The sequence below is a fragment of the Sapajus apella genome, unplaced genomic scaffold, assembly GCF_009761245.1.
Source record: "Sapajus apella isolate SASKATOON/1434 unplaced genomic scaffold, GSC_monkey_1.0 scaffold62, whole genome shotgun sequence".
Lineage (NCBI taxonomy): Eukaryota > Metazoa > Chordata > Mammalia > Primates > Cebidae > Sapajus > Sapajus apella.
In genome coordinates, this window is record NW_022437002.1 from 11,382,269 (window position 1) to 11,404,030 (window position 21,762).

At 43.7% G+C, this 21,762-nt stretch overlaps 1 protein-coding gene across 34 annotated transcripts in view; it reads left to right on the plus strand.

The window, feature by feature from the left end:
* Positions 1 to 21,762, plus strand: part of MACF1 (microtubule actin crosslinking factor 1) — a 410,941-nt gene that overhangs the window by 326,823 nt on the left and 62,356 nt on the right. For 33 of the 34 annotated variants that reach the window (XM_032247548.1, XM_032247549.1, XM_032247560.1 and 30 more), the window contains 3 exons: positions 18,413 to 18,574; positions 19,809 to 19,979; positions 20,814 to 20,980. In XM_032247548.1, coding sequence (XP_032103439.1) covers positions 18,413 to 18,574; positions 19,809 to 19,979; positions 20,814 to 20,980 — 500 coding nt within the window. Of the gene's footprint in view, positions 1 to 6,017; positions 10,923 to 18,412; positions 18,575 to 19,808; positions 19,980 to 20,813; positions 20,981 to 21,762 lie in introns of those variants that run through there. The other variant, XM_032247563.1, reaches the window with a different exon arrangement.

Sequence of the window (21,762 nt, forward strand, 5' to 3'; positions counted from 1 at the left end):
GGTTCAAGCAGTTCTCCTGCCTCAGCCTCCCAAGCACCTGAGACTACAGGTGCATGCCACCACACCTGGCTAATTTTTGTATTTTTTGTATAAAATACAAAAAAATAAAAAAATAGTAGAAATGGGGTTTTGCCATGTTGGTCAGGCTGGTCTTGAACTCCTGACCTCAGGTGATCTGCTGCCTCAGCCTTCCAAAGTGCTGGCATTACAGGTGTAAGCCACCACACCTGGCCCAAATTTATATCTCTATCCCAGTATTGAATCTCTTGTGTGAGGGGCCCTTCTAGACAGCTTCACATGGGTCGTTTTTTAGTATTTCACATACCGAATGCTCTAAAATAAATGAATTCAAGTATTTTCTTCTTTCCTGCTATTGTTTTATAGTACTGCTATGCCCATAGTAACCTAAAAGTAACACTATATGGCATTGTCTTTGTTTCTTTCCCTCTAACCTCTACCTTCTCTCTGGTCAGTTGTGAAGCCCAAATATTCTTCCTCTGCAGTTACTTTCACAGCCCTCTTCCTCATTTTTACTAGCTGTATTATTTTGGACAAGTAAGCTTGCCACCCTAAGCTTCATTTATAAAGATTTGGATTTTTTAATGAGATAATATAAGTGACAGTTGAGTGAGCAGCCCGTCCCAAAGTCTTCATTTAAAAAGTTTTTTTTGCTGGGCATGGTGGCTCACACCTGTAAGCACAACACTTTGGAGGCCTAGGCAGGTAGATCACTTAAGCTCAGACAACATGGTGAAATCCCATCTCTATTAAAAATACAAAAATTAGCTGGGCATGGTGTTGTATGCCTGTCATCCCAGCTACTCAGGAGGCTGAGGCAGGTGAATTGCTTGAACCTGGGAGGTGGAGGTTGCAGTGAACCAAAATCATGCCACTGCACCCCAGCCTGGGCAACAAAGCGAGACCCTGTCTCAAAAAAAAAAAAGTTTTAACAACAACAACAACAAAAAATATATTTTAGAGACAGGATGTCACTCTGTCACCAGGCTAGAGTGCATTGATACAATTATAGCTCACTGTAACCTTAAACTCCTGGGCTAAACTATTTTATCAATTCAGCCTCCCAAGTAGCTAGGACTACAGGTACACACAACCATGCCCGGTCAATTTTTTAACTTTTTGTAGAGACAAGTGTCTTGCAATGTTGCCCCGGCTGGTCTTGAACTCCTGGCCTCAAGAAATATTCCTGCCTCAGCTTCCCAAAGTATTGGGATTATATTGGGATTACAGGTGTGAGCCATTGAGCCCAGCCAGAATTTGCTTCTTTTGAGTCCTGCCTTTGGCTCTTCACTAGAAATATTTATCTTTGCCATCTCTGTATGTCTGAAATCCTAATGAGTAAATGTGATTCCCTCCATAAAGCCTTCTCTGATACCCACTGCCTTCCTTCTTCCTACCCTTCTGTCAGGTCTTTTCTAACTTGTAAAGTCCCATGCTTTGTCATCACCATGGTTTTGGTGACCATTGGTCTAAAAGAGGGATTGATACACTGTCTTTTGGAAAGTCTACAAGCAGGAAAGGGCTTACAGAGGTCATGAGAGTTCCAGCTGAGTGTGTGGAAAGTTTTCTCATGGGTTCCAGGAGTACATGAGAGCTCAAATAGCATCAAAATCTTTGGTATCCCACTTAAAACAAACTTCGTGTCATGCTATGTTGCTTTATGAGACACTCTGTAGCCATGTTTATAATAATAAAAGTACCAAAGGATGGCAGTGACTGATGCCCAACAGGTACAGACTAATACTGTGGAGTTTCTACTTGCTACTAAATAATGCTTGTAAAATCTAAAGATCCTAAGATGAAAGGCATTGTGTAGATTTAAAATGAGCAAGATCCAACCAGTCCTCTGTATCCTCTTCTCAGAATTAGTCTTTCAAAAGAGAGCACCCATCAAGGTGGGTGAAAAGACATCATAGAATCTAGGGAAGTGTAAATCTAGGGTCTCCAGATTGTCCCAGAGGGTTGGCAGTTTCGGTCTGGAGCAGACAAAGGCAGGATGCCAGGTCCAAAACTTGGAAAGGGAGCTGTGCTAGGGTGTGAGGAGACTCTACCGGCTGTCTTTCATTAGGAAGACCGCAGGAAGGAGCTGGAAGGGCCAGGATTTTTCTTTCTGTTAAGTTCACTGAAGGAAAATCTAACACCAAATTCTGTGCTTGGGAATTTCAAAATGAGTAGAGAATTCTTTGAACTCTGTAATCAACTAACTGGAAACTAATTTGAAATTTGGCTTCAGTGCATATATTTGTGCTTACAGGGGTGGGGGAAATATCTGAAGAGAGTCTCTGGAACTCCCTGTATTTCTCTTTTAAAAAGTTTATACACAGCATGTGAAATGAACAGATGCTTTTTTTGTTGTAGCTATCAGGGCAACAAGAGGTGGAAAGCTGTATCAGATATTTTTTTCGTTACTGAGATGGCTGTTGGCAGAGTTCCACATACCTAAACTAAGGAGAAACTCATGAACAAATAAAAATGAAGACATGGAGGAGACCTTGTGCTTCCTCTCTTGATTTCTTTCTAAACACATATTGATGATTTTTTTAAAAGAGCAAAGCATTCAGAAAGCATTCTTTGGCTTTGGGTTTTGGGGGTTTTCTGGAGGTGGGATTGGAGGATTAGATTACTATATGTAACTTCTCTTTAGGGTGTATTTAAACTTATTTTCCTAACACCCCAATTAGAGAGAGTGTGACCACAGATCTGAATTTCATAGTTGCAGGAATGCTCCATTTATTTATATGGATCACTGATGAGAGTAGTAAGGATATTGGTAGATAGGTGTGGGAGGGAATTAATTAAGACTAGGCTGGATTGGTTCATAACTGACTTGGTGAGGAAACAGTAAAGGAATTTGTGTCCATGAAGTTTGTGATTCTACATCAAGATAATTCTTTATGGCTGGGCACAGTGGCTCAGGACTGTAATCCCAGCACTTTGGGAGGCTGAGGTGGGTGGATCACCTGAGGTCAGGTCACCAGTCTAGCCAACAAGGGGTGAAACCCCATCTCTACTAAAAATACAAAAAATTAGCTGGGTGTGGTGGTGTGTGCCTGTAATCCCAGCTACTCATGAGGCTGAGGCAGGAGAATCATTTGAACCCAGGAGGCAGAGGTTGCAGTGAGCCAAGATTGCGTCACTGCACTGTAGTCTAGGCAACAGAGTGAGACTCCGTCTAAAAAAAAAAAGAAAATTCTTTATAATAGAATAACCACCCATCCTTCATCCAGAACCAGAATTCCTCAGATTCTTCCAACCAAAGGGGCCCTGGCATGCTAAACAGTCTGTTATGATAGCTGAACACTTAAGTGAATGTATTTGGCCAGGGAGATTTGCTGGTGAAATTGATCTTTCCTTCCCTGAGTTTTTCCAGTTGTGCTGAATAATTAAAGGAAAATTAAAACCTGGATTCCCTGAACTGTTAAGTATCAGATCTGTAAGCTATCAGTCCTTAGGATTACAGCATGTCAAAGTTAGAAAGGACTTTAAAATTTATCTCAACAAACTGCAGAGGATTTGTAAGTCTGTTTTCCCAAATCTCTGCCAAATGATTGCTTGAATTTCTGCTTAAACACCTCCAGGGTCAGGAAAGTCACCAGTTTAGGGGACACCCTATTCTTTGAATAGCTGTGAGAAGCTCTTTGTTGGTTTTAAATCTTAGATCTTAGTGTGCCAGCTTAAGGAGACATCCAGAACAAGTTCTTTCTCTAGGTCAAACATTACTGGTTCTTGTACTGTTCGTTCTTCATAGGACAGGGTTTCTAGTGTCTTGGCAATATAGGACCAAGAGGACACAGGATTCTGGGGCAGTGCCTTTAAAAGTTTTAGAACTAGCCGGGCGTGGTGGCTCACGCCTGTAATCCCAGCACTTTGGGAGGCTGAGGCGGGTGGATCACAAGGTCAAGAGATCGAGACCATCCTGATCAACATGGTGAAACCCTGTCTCTACTAAAAATACAAAAATTAGCTGGGCATGGTGGCGCGTGCCTGTAATCCCAGCTACTCAGGAGGCTGAGGCAGGAGAATTGCCTGAACCCAGGAGGCGGAGGTTGCGGTGAGCCGAGATGGCGCCATTGCACTCCAGCCTGGGTAACAAGAGCGAAACTCCGTCTCAAAAAAAAAATAAAAGTTTTAGAACTAAAAAATATTAAAACTAGACAGGGTGTCGACACAGCCTAGTCTGCTTCCCCACCCCTTTCAGTTTATAGATGGGCAGAGTCTTTTGGATTTGAGTGGGTAGAATTGATCAGCAGCCTTTGTTGAAGTGAGAAATAAAGTGTAAAACATTTTACCAGAGAAAGGTCTCTTAGTTGCTTAATTCCAGTTACAGGCTTCAGCTCACATCTCATTTTTTGCCAAGGACCAGTCTGATTCCCTAAGTAAGCCTAAGGCTCAGTTCTAGGTTTCCGTGCCAGATCTCCATACACCAGGTGTTGGTTTCACTTACTGTTTGTGTAAAGGGTAGAAATAACTTTTCCATAAGTTTTACCATATATATTGACCACATGGTCCAACAGGGATTCCGAATTTTAATAGATACTCTTTTTTTCCTTCATAAATCCAGAGAATGGCTATCACAAAGAGAACAGAGTATTAGACCCCTTCAGAGACGCAGCCACCTCTGGTGGACAGTTTCCTGGGTTGTCCTTTGTACATTCTTTAACAGTCACCAGGTGACCAGGTGGCTTTTCTAAAAGCCAAAAGCTGTGGGTGAGGGGATTGTGAGCCACTTTTCTCTATTATTTTTCTATTTGAGATTTGAAATACCCATGCTTTTCACCTGGTCCACGGAGGCTCAGGTTTTCTTGGCTGTGTGCAGCTATAAAGGACCCAGGTGTTTGGTCGTAGGGCTCAGCTGTTGGCATCCCCACCTCCCCCTCCATCCCATTTTCTTCCATCATTGATCCACTCAGGTGTGTGAGCAGAGAAATCCTGGTGAGAGAATTGAGCAGGACTTGATATACTTGAGAAGGGGGAGAGTGAAGGTAGAATGTGCCTGGAGTTATCCAATAACTTGGTCTCTGAGCGTGACCGAATTCCTTTGGGACACTGGAGTGTTCTTCGGTCCGGCTAGGAGCGCGCTAAAGGTGACATTGGAGGGACTATAGGGACAGCCTTTGGCGGCAGAGCTGGAGCCGAGGGCGATGCCGGCAGCCCACCCCAGGCGGCGCGACCTGCCGCCACACGGGAACTTGAGTGGCCCTCGTCAGAACCGGCCAGCTGGGAGAGCAGGGGTGCCCCTTCTGGGTTCGTTCGCCTTTGGGCTGGGCTCGGAGCCGGGCGGGTAGGAGCGAGACAGGGGCGGGAGGGGCCGGGCCAGCGGGAGGAAGGCGGGGCTTTCCTTTGTCAGGGGATTTGCGCGGCGCAGCGGAGACTCGCGCGGGTTTCGCTCCTCTTCCTGCGCCCTCTCCGGGGGCGGGGCGTTCCCCTCTGGCCCCGGCGCGCGGTGGGCGTGGGGCGCGGGAGCCAAGGGGTGGGGCTGGCTCCCCGGGTCCCTCGCTCCAAATCCTGCAGAAGCCCCTCCTTCGGCGCCTCGGCCTCCAATCTTCTCCGCCGAGCCCTCCTCGCTCTGGGTTGCTCCTCTCTCCGGCCCCGCCCCCGATGGGCTCCGCCCCCGCCCTCCTCCCGGGCTCTCCGCGTCTCGCGCTCCGCGGCTTCCAGGGGGCTGCCCGGGCGGGGCTGCGCTGCGCGGCGCCGCGGGGAAGGGGGAGGAGAGCCGCCCGCGAGCCGAGCACTTCCAGCGAGCGGGCCGCGCGGCGCGGGGGAGGAGGGCTCGGCCCCCGCCGGCCCGAGCGGAGCCTTTTGTTCCCAGGCAGAAGTTTGCATGCCGGGACAGTGACAGCTGCGGGCGGGGAGGACGGCGGGGCGGCAGGGCCGCGGGGCCAGCGGCGTGGTGGAGAATAGAGGCGGCTGCTTGTCATGCAGCCCACGGCGCGGCGGCTGCGGGCCGGCGACTGGCGGCGGCGGCGGGGGAGGCGGTGCCCACAGCACTCGGGACTCAGCTGCCGGAGGGACAAACTAACTTCCTGAGCACGGGACCTGAGGCCGACACGGCCGGGAGCCACCTGCAGCCTGCGGTGAGGCGACCCTGGCCCTCGGGGCGCGCGGCATGGCGCGAGGAAACGGGCCGTGCTGAGCAAGCCCCTCTGTAGACCCGCAGCCGCTGCTGCCGCCCGCCCACCTGCCTTTCGAAAGGCCTGGCGCGGACCTCCGCTCGCCTTGTTTTGCATCCATAGCGCAGGGTTGGCCTGGGAGCCACAACAATGCCATGATGTTTTGGAGACAGGAAGCCCCAAGCTGGCCCCGAATGAAGGACTTCCTGTGTTTAAAGTTGCAGGAATATCCGCCGACCAGCTCAGTTCAAATGCAAACACCCCAGCTAGGGAGGACGAATGGCTAATTCAGACCAGCTGGACTCCCGGGGCTGGAACTAGGATAAAATGAAAGGAATTCTTAGGAGCTTGGGCCATACTTGAAGACTAGAGAGGCTGTGTGCCATTGTTATTAAAGGACACAGTCGGCATAAATTTGCTGCTCCCAACTCTGCTTCGGTGAGAAGTGAATGGAACTAGATATAGAAAAAGACTTGTCAATATCAGATGATTTTTGTTGACTGAATTCGAAAGAGCAGTGCTCTTAAAAAAAATTAAACCAGAAGCCATACAAAGAATTATTTTAAATTATACCGTCTGTCTGCAACTATGAGGCTGCTAGCCTGTGAGAAAAAAGCTGTTTGTCTTAGAGCTTCTCCCAGAATGGTTTCAAAATGGGACTTCCAGGCCTTTCTGGAGGGCAGATGCAAGTGGTGGTTTGGAGTATGAACAGCTAAAAGGATTTATAACTTATGTAAAATGCGTTTCGTGGGAACTCGTGAAAAAACTTTTGAAAGATTGATGGTTCATCTTGATTGAAAAAGTATGGGTAAGCCACTCAGCAGGCCAGACTGTTTAAGGCGGAACCCCACCTGCCTGGGGAAAGGAGAAGAGGAGGATGGCTACATAGAGGACTGCTATGTTCCACAGCGATCTATATATGATACAATGAGGATAAATGAGCAAATTGACCAGGGGTCAAAGCTTAATCAGACTTCAAAAAGCACCATGGAAAAGATGGAAGGAAGTACTATATCCAGCAATGGTACATTAGGAGCAGCATCTAATGTGTTTGAATCTAGAGCACCAGAAGGTAAGAAGCTGGATGAGAGGATAATATTTGATGCACTGAAGCTAAGCAGTGATGTGCAGAAGTCAGCACCTGTGCCACCCAGAAGGCGGCCAAATGCAGAACGCAAAGACAATGTTAACAGGAGATCGTGGAAGTCCTTTATGCCACCCAACTTCCCAGAATTTGCAGAGAGGATGGAAGCTTCTCTCAGTGAGGTTTCAGAAGCTGGTGCTTCAAATCCTTCCTTGCAAGAGAAGAAGGAGTCAAGTTCTGCATTAACAGAAAGTTATGGTCATTTCGACCACAGGGAACCTCAGTCAGAGTCAGTAACTCTGGAACATGTTTCCAAATCCATAGGTATTCCAGAGGTGCAAGATGTAAAAAACTTAAGTGGAGACTGCCAGGACTTTAGATTTCAGCAGCACAGTGCAAACTCTCCCCATGAATTCCAGTCTCTAGAATCAGAAGCTGCAGCAGCAAGTGGTAACACAGATGTAATGCAGGAATCCAGATTCTCAAGTGCAACCTGGCCAAGGGCCACAAAAAGTTTCACTAAGGGAGGCTTTAGTGAGAAGCAGCACCCCCTTGGGGACACAGCCTGCACTGTGGAAATGCCACCTCTCTCCCCTTGCCTGAGTGAAGAGCTGTTAGATCCAGAATTGCATGTTCTCATAACCCCCAGCCTGAGAGAGAAAACAGAGTCTGAGCTAAAGTTTGAGGAGGATGAGCGATGGATCATGATGGAGGCTGAGGGGGAGTGGGAGGAAGATAAACTGTCAGAGAGGGAAAAGACTTTTCTGAATGCAGATGAGAAGAACAGCCTGGCAGATATTTTTGAAGAAAGAGAACAAGCAAACACAGCATTGGTGGAGGATGGATCCGATTGCTTAGCTGCTGTCTTGAGGACTTTTGGCCACCTATCTCTGGGTCAGATTTGTTGCCCTGATGACCCCCAGCCAGCCAAGGACCAGTTGGCTACTGTTCCCAAGGATATACCCCTGGATTGCGATTGTGTTCTTACAGGTGAGGGTATTCTCGGTGAGGTGGCAAACAGAGCTGCTCAGGGGCTAGAGGGTCTTGTTTCAGAGTCAGCATGTACTGTGGGGGTTGTTGATGCAGAGCAGCTCTCTGACACAGACTCAGTGCAGATGTTTCTTGAACTTGAAAAGGAGTGTTTGTGTGAAGAAGGAGTAACTCCTCTAGTTGAGCTACAGAATCAAACCTCTTCTGAAGGGCTGGCCGCATCCCAGGATGCAGAAACTTTGCTTGTAATTAGTCATTTTCCAGGGGCTGCCTTAGAAAAGGAACAACATTTAGGCCTTTTACATGTAAGGGCAAGAGACTATGAGTCTGGATTGGATTGTGGATATTTTAATACCCTGGATTCTTCTCAGGTGCCTAATGCTGTGGAAATTATTGCCCACATTGATAACATGAGAGACACTTCCACTGTTAACAAGGAGGAATGTGAAAAAGTGCCTTTTAGCCCTAGGACTGCAGAATTTAAGTCCAGACAGCCAGCTGATCTGGATTCACTGGAAAAGCTGGACCCAGGAGGACTGCTGAACTCTGATCACACAGTTTCTCATGAAGAAAAATTATCAGGCTTCATTGCTTCTGAGCTGGCCAAAGACAATGGCAATTTGTCCCAGGGAGACTGCAGTCAAACTGAGGGGAATGTTGAGGAATGCATTGAGAGTGTCACCTTTAGTTTTGCTTTTAATCATGAACTAACAGATGTTACCTCAGGACCTGAAGTAGACGTGTTATATGAATCAAATTTGCTAACGGATGAGATTCATTTGGAAAGTGACAATGTAATTGTTAATCAAGAAAATAACAGTCTGACATCCTTGGGAAATGTGGATGCTTGTGAATTCTCTGTGGAGAAAGTTTGTGATGAGGATGGTGAGACAAAAGAGCTGGATTATCAAGCCACACTTTTGAAGGATGGAACCCCAGCACATTTCCACAGAAACTTCCCAGAGCAGTTCTTTCAGGATCTCCAGAAGAAGTCCACAGAGTCAGAGATTCTGCGTCTGCACCTGCTGGTTGGAGAACTGAGACTTAATCCAGATAGAGTGGAAACTATGAACGATACAAAGCCTGAGCTGGATGTGGCATCATCAGAGGGAGGGGAGATAGAAAGGAGAGATTCTGATTCATTCCTAAATATTTTTCCAGAGAAACAAGTTACCAAGGTTGGTAATACTGAACCAGTTTTAGAGGAATGGATACCCATCCTCCAGAGGCCTTCCCGGACTGCTGCAGTGCCCACTGTAGAAGATGCCCTAGATGCTGCACTGCCCAGCCAAGAGAAGGATATCTCGATTGCTGCAGTGCTTTCCCCGGAGGGGCTTGCTCCCTCAGCTGCTGCAGTGCCTGCCCCAGAGGGAACTGCTATAGCTGCTGCTATAGTGCCCTTCCCACATGAGGACATCCCAGTTGCTTTAATAGTCTCCTTAGAGGAGGAGGATGTCACAGCTGCTGCAGTATCAGCCCCAGAGGGGACTACTGTCCCAACTGTTACAATGTCTGCCCCTGAAGGGACTGTTGCAGTTGCTGCAGTGTCCTCCCCAGAGGAGACTGCTCCAGCTGTTGCAGCAGCCATCACACAGGAGAATGTATCAGCTGTTGCAGGATCCTCCCCACAGTGGACTGCTCTAGCTATTGCCATTACAGAGGAGGATGATACACCAGAATGGCCTGTCACCCCAGCTACCACAGTGCATGCTCCAGAGGAGCCTGATACTCCAGCTTTTAGAGTGTCCACCCCAGAGGAACATGCCACCCTAGCTGCTGCAGTGCTCACCCCAGAGGAACATGCCACCCTAGCTGCTGCAGTGCTCACCCCAGAGGAACATGCAACCCCAGCTGCTGCAGTGTCTACCCCAGAGGAGCCCACCTCCCCAGCTGCTGCCGTGCCCACCCCAGAGGACTGTGCCTCCCTAGCTGCTGCAGTGCTCACCCCAGAGGAACGTGCCACCCCAGCTGCTGCAGTGCCCACCCCAGAGGACTGTGCCTCCCTAGCTGCTGCAGTGCTCACCCCAGAGGAACATGCCGCCCCAGCTGCTGCAGTGCCCACCCCAGAGGAATCTGCCTCCCCTGCAGCTGTGGTGGCCACTCCAGAGGAACTCACTTCCCTGGCAGCTTTAGTGGTCATCCCTGAGGAGCCCACCTCCCCAGCAGCAGCAGTGCCCACCCTAGAGGAACCCACCTCCTCAGCAGCTACAGTGCTCACCCCAGAGGAACTCACTTCCCCAGCAGCTTCAGTGTTTTCTCCTGAGGAGCCCACCTCCCCAGCAGCTGCAGTGCCCACCCCTGAGGAGCCTGCCTCCCCAGCAGCTGCAGTGCCCATCCCTGAGGAGCCCACCTCCCCAGCAGCTGCAGTGCCCATGCCTGAGGAGCCCGCCTCTCCAGCAGCTGCAGTGCCCACCCCTGAGGAGCCCGCCTCTCCAGCAGCTGCAGTGCCCACCCCTGAGGAGCCCACCTTCCCAGCAGCTGCAGTGCCTCCTATGGAGGAAGTTTTCCCCATTGGTATGCCCTTTCTAGGAGTTTCTGCCCACACTGATTCACTGCCTATTTCAGAAGAAGGAATTCCCGTTCTAGAGGAGGCTTCCTCCACTGGAATGTGGGTCAAGGAGGACCTTGATCCCCCAGCATTTGGCATAAAAGAGGTGACCAGCACAGTGCTACATGGGAAAGTGCCTCTGGCCACAACCCCTGGATTAAATTCAGATGAGGTAATTGTTGCCCATTTTGATGCTGGGAAGGGTCTAGAGAGTAAAGTGAGATTTGCAAGGCTGACTTGAAGGTGAAGAGAAATGACACAGATAGTTCTTTGTTCTTTTTGGGTTCCCTGGGCTTATAGTTTGTAGTCTTTCTGTTGAGTTTATGGGGAAAATATACTTTAATTTTGTCTGGTGAAAACTTTATAATTTCATGCTTCATTGTTTATTCAGGTAAGCCAATACCAAAGAAAACAGGGATATAAACAGTTGTTGATTTACATTTTTAAAAAGATGATTAGCGGGAAATGGTGATTCTGCTTTTGAATTATACAATGAGCATGTTCTTTCTTAAACCAAGAGACAGTTTATTGATCGGTAATGTCAACATTTAGGCAGAGGCCAGAGTGTGAACTTTGGAATGAGATCTGGGGTGCTTCTTAACCACTCTGGGAAAATTAGTTAGCTATTCTGAGTATCCTGATTTCCTCATTTGTTAAGGCAGAACTCTGTGAGGATAAAATGAGATAGATTTAAAGCAGTAAGCATATAAGATTACCAATCACTGGGCATATCTTCCCCGTTCTCTTCAAATAGGTATGTTGGTTAGTTGAAAGAATTTACCAAAGCAGGTTGGATAGAAGCAATAAAGATAAGCAGTTAAGAACTTTTAAATGCTAATGTGTGTTTCTGAAAGCCAGAGCTAGGCATAATAATATTTATGAAAAATGGAGATATTTTAGTCATCTTTGTCTAACTGCCTTTGTGTCCTTAAGCAAGTCACTTTCCTTTCCAGGACCTGTTGTTTCTTAATCTATAAAACAAGAAAATTGGGCCAAATGTACTCTTGGGTCTCTCTTGGCTCTAAGATTCTTAGAGAACCGAATGTGTTAGGAAACAGTTGGAAACGACGTTCCACATCCTTGAGCACTCCTAGTCCAAGAAATTTGAGATCAGCAGCTTTCTACAGTTAACTGTCTGGGTTTCATGTGGTCAGTGGTAAGAGTGAAGGAGTTAGAGGTTTAATCTTAACGCAGTCAGAGATAACTGAGAAGATTGTTTTGATTTTACTGCACCCTTAGGACTCAAAATAGTGCCTTCTTCATAGTAGGCATTTGCTGTTGACTGCCTGACTGAATGCATGAATATCAATTTCCTAGAGTATGGATGGATGCTGCAAGAAAGATGGGTTTCTCATTCACCTCATTGCAGAGCCTTTCAGGGCAGCCATAACTTAGCTAGAACACCAGTTAAACATGCAGCTTCTGACAACAAAATCATTTTGATTGCATGCCATTAGCTCTTTGATTCAGAGAATTGATTAAGATCCTCTGGCTTTGCTGGGTGAGGGTAATTTTACCTTGAGCTTTACCAGTTATTTTGTAATGTAGCATTCCATCAAATTAGGATGCATCATCTTTGAGACTGTTAGATTTTTGATTCAGTTTTCTGAGTTCTATTGAATTTGGAATTGACACTGAGATCCTAGTAGCCTGTCCAAAGTAGATTTCTTGCACCGACATTCTTGATAATACAGAATATTTTACCAGGGCTAGTGGCTCCCACACCTATAGTCCCAGCACTTTGGGAGGCCAAGGCAAGAGGATTGCTTGAGGCCAGGAGTTCAAGAACAGCCTAGGCAACATAGTGAGACCTCCCCATCTCTAAGAAAATAAAAAGAAAAGAAACCCAGAATATCTCCGGTATAAAGCTTATATAGCAGTGATCATGAAATACAGGGATTAAATTCATAATGAGGCAATCAAATCTGCATAAAGGTAAAAAAATTTATAGAAATCCTGCATCAGTCTCTGGGATCCTTGTTTCCTCATCTGCAAAATGTATAGTTGGCTACATAATCTCTAACTATCCTTCCAGCTACAGGAGGTAATCCTTTTATGAAATATTGCCTGATGTAAATGACGGAAGGAAATGGTAGTCCAGCTACAAGGTTGTCCGTCTTTGAAGTGTGGTTATTTTATGGAATATCTGGAAGCGAGTAAATGCCTACATCTGTGTGCAGGAAGGAAAAGATCTGAGCCTCAGCCAGGACTGTTAGCCAACAGGAATATAGAGGGGCTATTTTGAAAATACTGAAACAAAACAAATCATTATAGAGTTAACATGAGTATACATGTTTGCTAAATTGGTGAAATATTATTTTAAAAAGTTTTTCCAAGAGGAGAGATTATCAATTCTTTATTTCTTCCATTACCCTAAGAGGACTCCAAGAGGCAACTGAACCTGTCATTTTTATATATAAACACTTATAACTCGACAAGTGATTTAGAATGAACTGAGGTCTTCTATGTTTGTATGTATATGTACAAGTGCAGACATGTATACATGGTTAAAATAGATAAAAACTTTCTAATAGCCAATAACAGAGTTTGGTAGAAGCAAAATGCCAGACACTTGTTTGCTTTTTCTGTAGTGGAATGGGAGGCCCACTGAGAGCAATCTTTGATTATATAAACTCTCTGCTTATTTATAGACTTCTTCAGTTTTAATCCGAGTCACTGGTTCGAAGGAAGAAAAAAACCTTTTGCATAATATAAGGGTTCTGTAAAATTAAAATTTGCCAAGGCAGTCTGTTTAAGCAGAAATTGGGGAGCACCAAAATCCCAGTTCAGTGTTTGAATGCTCTGCTGATCAGCAGAACCTTCGTTGGTTTTTTAGCTTTCCCCAACACCATTTCTATACAAGGGTCCATTCATTCACTGAATAAAAAAAATTTTTTTAAAGTCTTGCTCTGTTGCCCAGGCTTGAGTGCAGTGGCACGATCTTGGCCCACTGCAACCTCTGCCTCCTGGTTTCAACTGATTCTCCTGCTTCAGCCTCCTGAGTAGCTGGGATTATAGGCATGTGCCACCACACCTGGCTAATTTTTAAAAAATATTTTTAGTAGAGACGGGGTTTCACCCTGTTGGCCAGGCTGGTTGTGAACTCCTGACCTCAGGTGATCTGCCCACCTCGGCCTCCTAAAGTGTTGTGATTATAGAAATGAGTCACCATGCCTGGCCTAAATAAATATTATGAGTACCTACTCTGTACCAGGTACTAGGTTCCTACAGTAAATAGAATTGGCATGGTCGTTGCCCATGTGGAACTTATGCTGAGTGGGGGAGGCAGATATTAAGAAAACCACACACAAATAAATATAAAATAATATATAGTTAGAAATTTTGGCAAATACTTTGAATAAAAAGGTATCAATGAATTTGAAGACAACTGGGTGGATTGAAGCTATATTTTGGAGGTAAAATCAAGAGCTGATTATGGCTTCTGTGTTGGGGGCGAGAGAGTTATCAAGGGTGACATTTAGGTTCTCATTTGTACAGTGGAGTAGACGGTGTAAATTATTGATTTAAGGAATAGTAGATTTGGGAGTAAGGAAAAGTAGAAGATAGTTTCATCTTTGAACTGTTAGGCTTGAGATGCCTGTGATTCATTTTTTGCGTAGAGATATTAAGAAAGCAGTTGAGGCCAGGCGTGGTGGCTCACGCCTCTAATACCAGCACTTTGGGAGGCCAAGGTGGGTGGATCACAAGGTCAGGAGTTTCAGACCAGCCTGGCCAACATGGTGAAACCCTGTCTCTACTAAAATAGAAATAATTAGCCAGGTGTGGTGGTGCGCACCTGTAGTCCCCAGCTACTTGGGAGGCTGAGGCAGGAGACTCGCTTGAACCCTAGTGGCAGAGATTGCAGTGAAACGAGATCACGACACTGCACTCCAGCCTGGTGACAGAGTGAGACTGCGTCCCTTCCCCCCAGCGAAAAAAAAGAAACGAAAAAAGAAAGCAGTTAGACATACAGGTTTGAAACTCAGAAGAGAGACATAATGAGAGTCATAAGCATTTATTGTGGTTAGTATTTAAACCCATAGAAATTGATGGAATTGCCTAGAAAGAGTATAGAAGGAGAAGAGAGTCCAGGACTGACACCTTCCCTTACTCCCACCCCCAAAGACTTCATTAAACATTTAGAGGTATAGAAGAGGAGAAAGAGAACAAAGGACAACAGAAAAGAATGAGTCAGGATAAAACTGAAAAAATGCAGTAACAAGGTTGGATGCTGCGCGGCTCACACCTGTAATCTCAGTACTTCGGAAGGCTGAAGTAGACAAATCACTTGAGGTCAAGAGTTCAAGACCAGCCGGCCAACATGGTGAAACCCTGTCTTTACCAAAAAAATAGAAAAATTAGCCAGGTATGGTGCGTGTCTGTAGTCCCAGCTACTTGAGAGGCTGAGGTAGGAGAATCACTTGAACCTGGGAGGCAGAGGTTACAGTGAGCTGAGATTGTGTCTCTGCATTCCAGCCTGCGCAACAGTGTGAGACCCTGTCTTAAAAAAAAAAAAAAAAAATGCAATAACAAAGATAAAAGTGTTTTAAGGAGTTCTTTGGGAAATTTTCTATTTTATATCCTAGTTGCATGTTACAGCCTTGCAAGTTTTTACTAGTGTACTTCTTTGGAAAATGTCTGCCTGTGCTGCTTAGTTAATAATATGGCACAGTGCTGTTTCACTAACAGTATGTGAAATACTACAGAGTAGGAATTTTAGTGTATCCAAAAGCTCTGGTCTTGCAAAACAGCTTTATTTGAGAGTGACAGATGGAAGCAGGTGTTTTCAAATTTACGTTCTTTAACGTTCTGTTCACTTATATTCAAAATAAAATTTATTTAGAAGTGCTTTCATATATTTTTTAACTTATGAGAAATGATACAAATACTCATTGTCCCTGTCAACTTAATTCATAGAGTGAAAGTGAGAAATGAAGGAATAGCTAATGCTTTTATAGGAAATGTCTGTAAACAAAGTAAATCCAAAATTTTAAAGTAGCAGCAGCTCTTATTAGAGGTTGAACATTCAAAATCCGAAATGCTCCTAAATCTGAAACTTTCTGAATGCTGACATGATGCTCAAAAGAAGTGCTCATTGGAACATTTCAGATTTCAGATTTTCAGATTTGGGATGCTCAACCAGTAAGTATTTAATGCAGATATTTGAAAATTTGAGTAAATCTGAATTCAGAAACACTTCTGACCCCACGCATTTTAGATAAGGGATATTCAACCTGTGTATGAAACAGATCATTGAACTATTTAAATATAAATATAACTTTACCTTCCTTCCTTTTTTTTTTTTTTTTTTTTGTGTGTGTGTGAGAGAGAGAGAGAGAGAGAGAGAGAGAGAGAGAGAGATGGATGGATGGAGTTTCGCTCTTGTTGCCCAGGTTGGAGTGCAGTGGTGTGATCTGGGCTGACTGAAATCTCCACCTCCCAGGTTCAAGCAATTCTCATGCCTCAGCCTCCCTAGTAGCTGGGACTACAGGAGTGTGCCACCATGCCCAGCTAATTGTGAATGTGTGTGTGTATGTGTGTATTTTTAGCATTGATGAGGTTTCACTATGTTGCCCAGGCTGGTCTTGAGCTCCTGAGCTCAGGCAGTCTGCTTGCTTCAGCCTCCCAAAGTGCTAGGATTACAGGCATGAGCCACTGTGCCTAGCCTGTTTTACTTTTCTGTATAATTTATAGTGCTATCCAGCAGAAGTTGCTGCCAAGATGGAGATGTTCTCTATCTACGGTCCAGTATACTAACCACTGGCCACATGTGGCTTTCACCATGTGAAATGTGGCTAGTGGGTCTGAGGAACTGGATTTTAAATTTAATTTAAATGTCAATAGCTATATGTAGCTGCTGGCTGTCATATTGGAAAGCACAGAAAGAATTTAAGTGTCAGTTGTAGTGTGAGATAGGATTTGGTTATTGAGTAAAAGGGGGCCCTTTAATGTGGACTTGACATCTTCCCTACATGCCTTGGCTTTCTGCCTTCTTTGGCTTTTCATTCCTTCAGCTTCACCACCAGCATTTTATTGTACCAAAAGCAACTTTAAACTTGGGAGGTTTTTCCCGCCTCTGAACTGATTTTTCTTCAGCAGAAACATCTTTAATGCTACAAAATGGAATTACAGCGGTTGTTTTTTCTGGGAACCATGTTGTTGGAGACATAGTCATTTTAGCTGAACTGCTTTGTAATGTTGCCTAAGAAAATATAGTATAATCAAATTACAGTAAAAAATGAAGTATACACATAATTACTTTTATAACCTTCCTTTAACCTTCCTTTTTCAGTGTTCCCTGGGACTTTTCCTTCCTGGTAATCTTAGCCAGCCATAGACCATTCTTTCTAGAATCGGTTTCCTAATCCTAGTGTGATCTGTCATCTCATATTGACCAAATTGGTCTTATTCAAACTTATAATTTTCTTTTATATTTATTTTTGTCCTCTTCCATTTTCTGTCATCCTCTGGCCTTAATTGAATCATCTGGCTCATGGAAGAAAAAGCAAGGGCAATAAATCCAGGCTAGTGAAATATGGCTTGTTCTGTCCCTCTGATAACTGAGACAAACCCGATCTTAGGAGCAAGTATTTATTTCATTATTTTCCTTCATACTCTTAATGTGGCAAAAGTACCATTCTCTTCTGACCCTTTTTGTTTCCTTTTAGAGGTGTCTAAATCATAATGGAGCATAACTGTAGTAGAGCTAAATATGCACATTGCTTGTTACACCTGTTCACATTGTTTTAGAATTCTGTTGCTCCATGGTAAACATGGATAATACAGTATCATTTTTGAGCAGTTTTTTAAATGTAAATCTGTATCTTATTCAGAATGTGTGTCTAAAGTTATTAAGGACATTTCCTAGCATTATTGGACCATTTCCCTTAGTAATCAGAGGAATTCTGCTTCAAGATTATTGCTGTGTGTGGGCTGTGGCCCTTGATTAGAATGAAGTTAAATGGCCACAGGGGGATTAAGCTAAGAGGTTGGCATTTTTCACACTGTTAATATGTTTTGACTAATTGAGTTATTAGTCCTAGTCAGAGAAGAGCTTTTCTTATTATCAGTGGTCAGTTAAGGCTATTCTCCAAGGTATATTTCATCTTAAATACTAATCATTTGGTATCATTCTTCCCTTTTAGGATTCATATACATTGCACTTACTTGTACACCATTTTGAGGTTGATGCTTTTCTGTTGTCCATGGCTTTTTGCATTAAAAATTAAACAACAGATTTTTAAAAAAGAACAAAGAAAAGAGTCGTTGGGTTAAAGACCTAAGTAGTGCCGTAACTCTGTAATTACATGTCCGTAGGACGATGTATATTGAAATATAAAACCACGTGTTTTCTTTCTTTCTTTTTCTTTTTTTTTAATAGAGACAGGGTTTCACCATGTTGGTCAGGCTGGTCTTGAACTCCTGACTTCAGGTGATCCGCCTGCCTCGGCCTCCCAAAGTGCTGGGATTACAGGCGTGAGCCACCGTGCCCGGCCTACCACATGTTTTCTTGATGCTTTACATGCATATGACTTGTTCTTTCTCTTTATTCCTGCTCATCTTTCATTAAGTCATAAATGCCCCAAGAATAATCTGCCTCTTTGTGGTACAGTGGGTCTAACTGCCATTATATTAAATCTTCTTTGGCTTGCAATTATCTAGATGTTTCAGAAAGAACAAGTGGATCCTCTTCAAATGAAATTACAGCAGGTGAATGGACTTGGCCAGGGATTAATTCAGAGTGCAGGAAAAGACTGTGATGTGCAGGGTTTAGAACATGACATGGAAGAGATCAATGCTCGTTGGAATACACTGAATAAAAAGGTGAGTGACAAGTGGGTAACAAGTGTACTGGAAACAGAGGGCATAGAAAAGATAGATCTGCAGGCCAGGAGTGGTAGTTCATGTCTGTAATCCCAGCACTTTGGGATGCTGGGGCAGGAGGATCATGAGATCAAGAGATCAAGACTATCCTGGCCAACATGGTGAAACCCATTTCTACTAAAAATACAAAAATTAGCTGGGCATGGTGGCGCATGCCTGTAGTCCCAGCTACTTGGGAGGCTGAGGCAGGAGAATCGCTTGAACCTAGGAGGTGGAGGTTGCAGTGAGCCGAGATCATGCCACTGCACTCCAGCCTGGGTGACACAGTGAGACTCCATCTCAAAAAAAAAAAAAAAAAAAAAAAGCCAACAAACAGATGCTGGTGAAGCTGCAGAGGAAAGGGATTACTTAGACATTGTTGATGGGAATGTAAGTTAGTTCTGCCCCTGAGGAAAGCAGATTGGAGATTTCTCAAAGAACTTAAAACAGAACTACCATTCAGCCTAGCAGTCCCATTACTGGGTACATATCTGCACCTCCCCTCTTCCCCTGCTCCACTAAAAGAAATAGTTCTACCAAAAAGACACATACACATATGTACTTATTGCAACACTATACACCATAGAAAAGACATGGAATTAGCCAGATGCCTATCAACAGTGGATTGGATAAAGAAAATGTGGTACATATACACCATGGAATACTATGCAACCTTGAAAAAGAAGAAAATCATGTCCTTTAAAGCAACATGGATGCAGCTGGATAGAGGACATTACCGTAAGCAAATTAATGCAGGAACCAAAAACCAAATACTGCATGTTCTTATTTATAAGTAGGAGCTAAACATTGGGTATTCATGGACATAAAAATGGCAACTGTAGACACTGGGGGCTACTAGAGAGGGAAGGGAGGGAGGGGGACAAGAATAGGGTTGATAAACTAACTGTAGGGTATACTCACTACCGGCCTGATGGGATGCTTTGAATCTCAAACCTTGGCTTCATGCAGTATATCCATGTAACAAACCTGTACATGTAACCCCTCAATCTAAAGTAAAAGTTCAAATTATATTAAAAAGGGAAAAAGAAAAGATACATCTGAATCTGAGGTTTCCTGAAACCTGAATGGAAATAAAAATTTAGCAGTTGCAATCTATGGTTACTAAAAGGGATCAGTAATAATTTGAAAACTACTTTCTGTTTTCTCATAATGAACCTACATGTCCATGATACAGGTCGCACAAAGAATTGCACAGCTACAGGAGGCTCTGTTGCATTGTGGGAAGTTTCAAGATGCCTTGGAGCCGTTGCTCAGCTGGTTGGCAGATACCGAGGAGCTCATAGCCAATCAGAAACCTCCATCTGCTGAATATAAAGTGGTGAAAGCACAGATCCAAGAACAGAAGGTAAGTGAGAATGTTGGGACAGTGAACTGTAACAGCCGTAGGGAGTGGTAGACAACACATTTGCTTATAGTTTAAGAAGGAATTCGGAAGTTTTAGTAGAATCCTCCCCTACTTTGTGTGATCCTGAAAGGAAAGGTGAAAATTGATTTTATTTATCTTACTTAAATCTACTAGTTTACTGTGGCATATAGTAGACTGTATAATTTTACCTGTTTATGTATCCTAGTTCAGTGTTTATCCACAATCCACAATTTTATGTTAAGAGGGTTTTGGTGTTTTCAGGGTTGGTAATATTCTAGATAGTGTTGTATATCATTTACAAAGTTTTATCTGTATTTTTTGTTGGTTTTATTTCTATTTTAGTGCAATTTTCTTTTTTAAAAAAAATTTATCCCAAAGGAAATTTTGTTTTTTTCTCAGCTTTATTGGTGTATAGTTGACAAATAAAAATTGTAAATGTTTATGATATACAGTGTGATGTTTTAATACAGTATACATTGTGAAATGTTTGCCGTAGTCAAAATAATTTAATATATTCATCACCTCAAATGTTAAACATTTTTTAGGGCATTTTCTCTTGGTTCAAAGGAAGTTCCCTGTTAGTCACATAATGACAGTCACTGGTCCATTTAAAAATTTTAACTGTGTGAAAAGTATGTGAATGGTGAGAACTGTGCTATATCTCATGTTTTTGCTTCAAGAATGAAAAAAACTTATTTTACTCAATGAAGCTCAGGATTTGGTGGGTTGGTTTCTTTTGTTTTTCTTCCTAGTTCAGATTTTAAAATGACCTGTGTTACCACTTTTCATTGTCTTTAAACATGTATATAATAGTTGCTCCAACGGCTCCTAGATGATCGAAAGGCCACAGTAGACATGCTTCAAGCAGAAGGAGGCAGAATAGCCCAGTCAGCAGAGGTGGCTGACAGAGAGAAAATCACTGGACAGCTAGAGAGTCTTGAAAGCAGATGGACTGAACTACTCAGTAAAGCTGCAGCCAGGTAAGCCCAAAGGAATTTTGAGGAGTGGGTCAGATATTTGTTTTGTTGTTTTTTGACTTATTATCACTGAAGTGCTTTGTAAGTTCTTCTGTGATTCATATAGATTTTTGGAAGGTGTTTAATGGCTTTTATTTGAAATGGGATAAGATTTTAGAGATGATCCTCATAACCAGAATCACACTTAGGAAATGATCTCCGGCATCCTCATAAATTTCCAAGAGTTGGAACTCATTCCTCTGTGTGGTGGTTCTGCTGTAGTATAATCATAGTTCCAAACAGCAGACACAGACTGCTACAGTCCAGCCAAGTTACTTTCTGAGTTTTGAAACAGATTTTTCCCTCCTTATATTTATAAATAATGCTTTTGATACTAGGAATTGAAATGTGTCATATTTCTCTTCTCTTGGCTTATTCTAATAGTAGAGTTTTTTGCCTTTAGGAGCTAGTCTGTGGTTCTGTGAAATTTCTGGGAATTCAGGAGATGCATGAACTTTCCTCAGTAAGTGGTCAGAAAAACAGACAACAAATCTTCCTTCTCCAAGGAAATGTTTCCTTTCTCTTTCCATAGCTATAAGTAACCCTGTAACTTGAGCTGACATCACATAGATATCTTTACTTTTATACAGTCCCCAGTTTTAAAATTAAATACCAGCTAATGAGAAATCAATCAGAGAGTCAATCATTTGTTACTGTATCCTTTATGTTTCCTAGGTAGGCTGTGGCAGTCTTCATATAATTCCTTTTTCAGTCTTTTTACATCCACTTGCCCATGACTTGCCTAG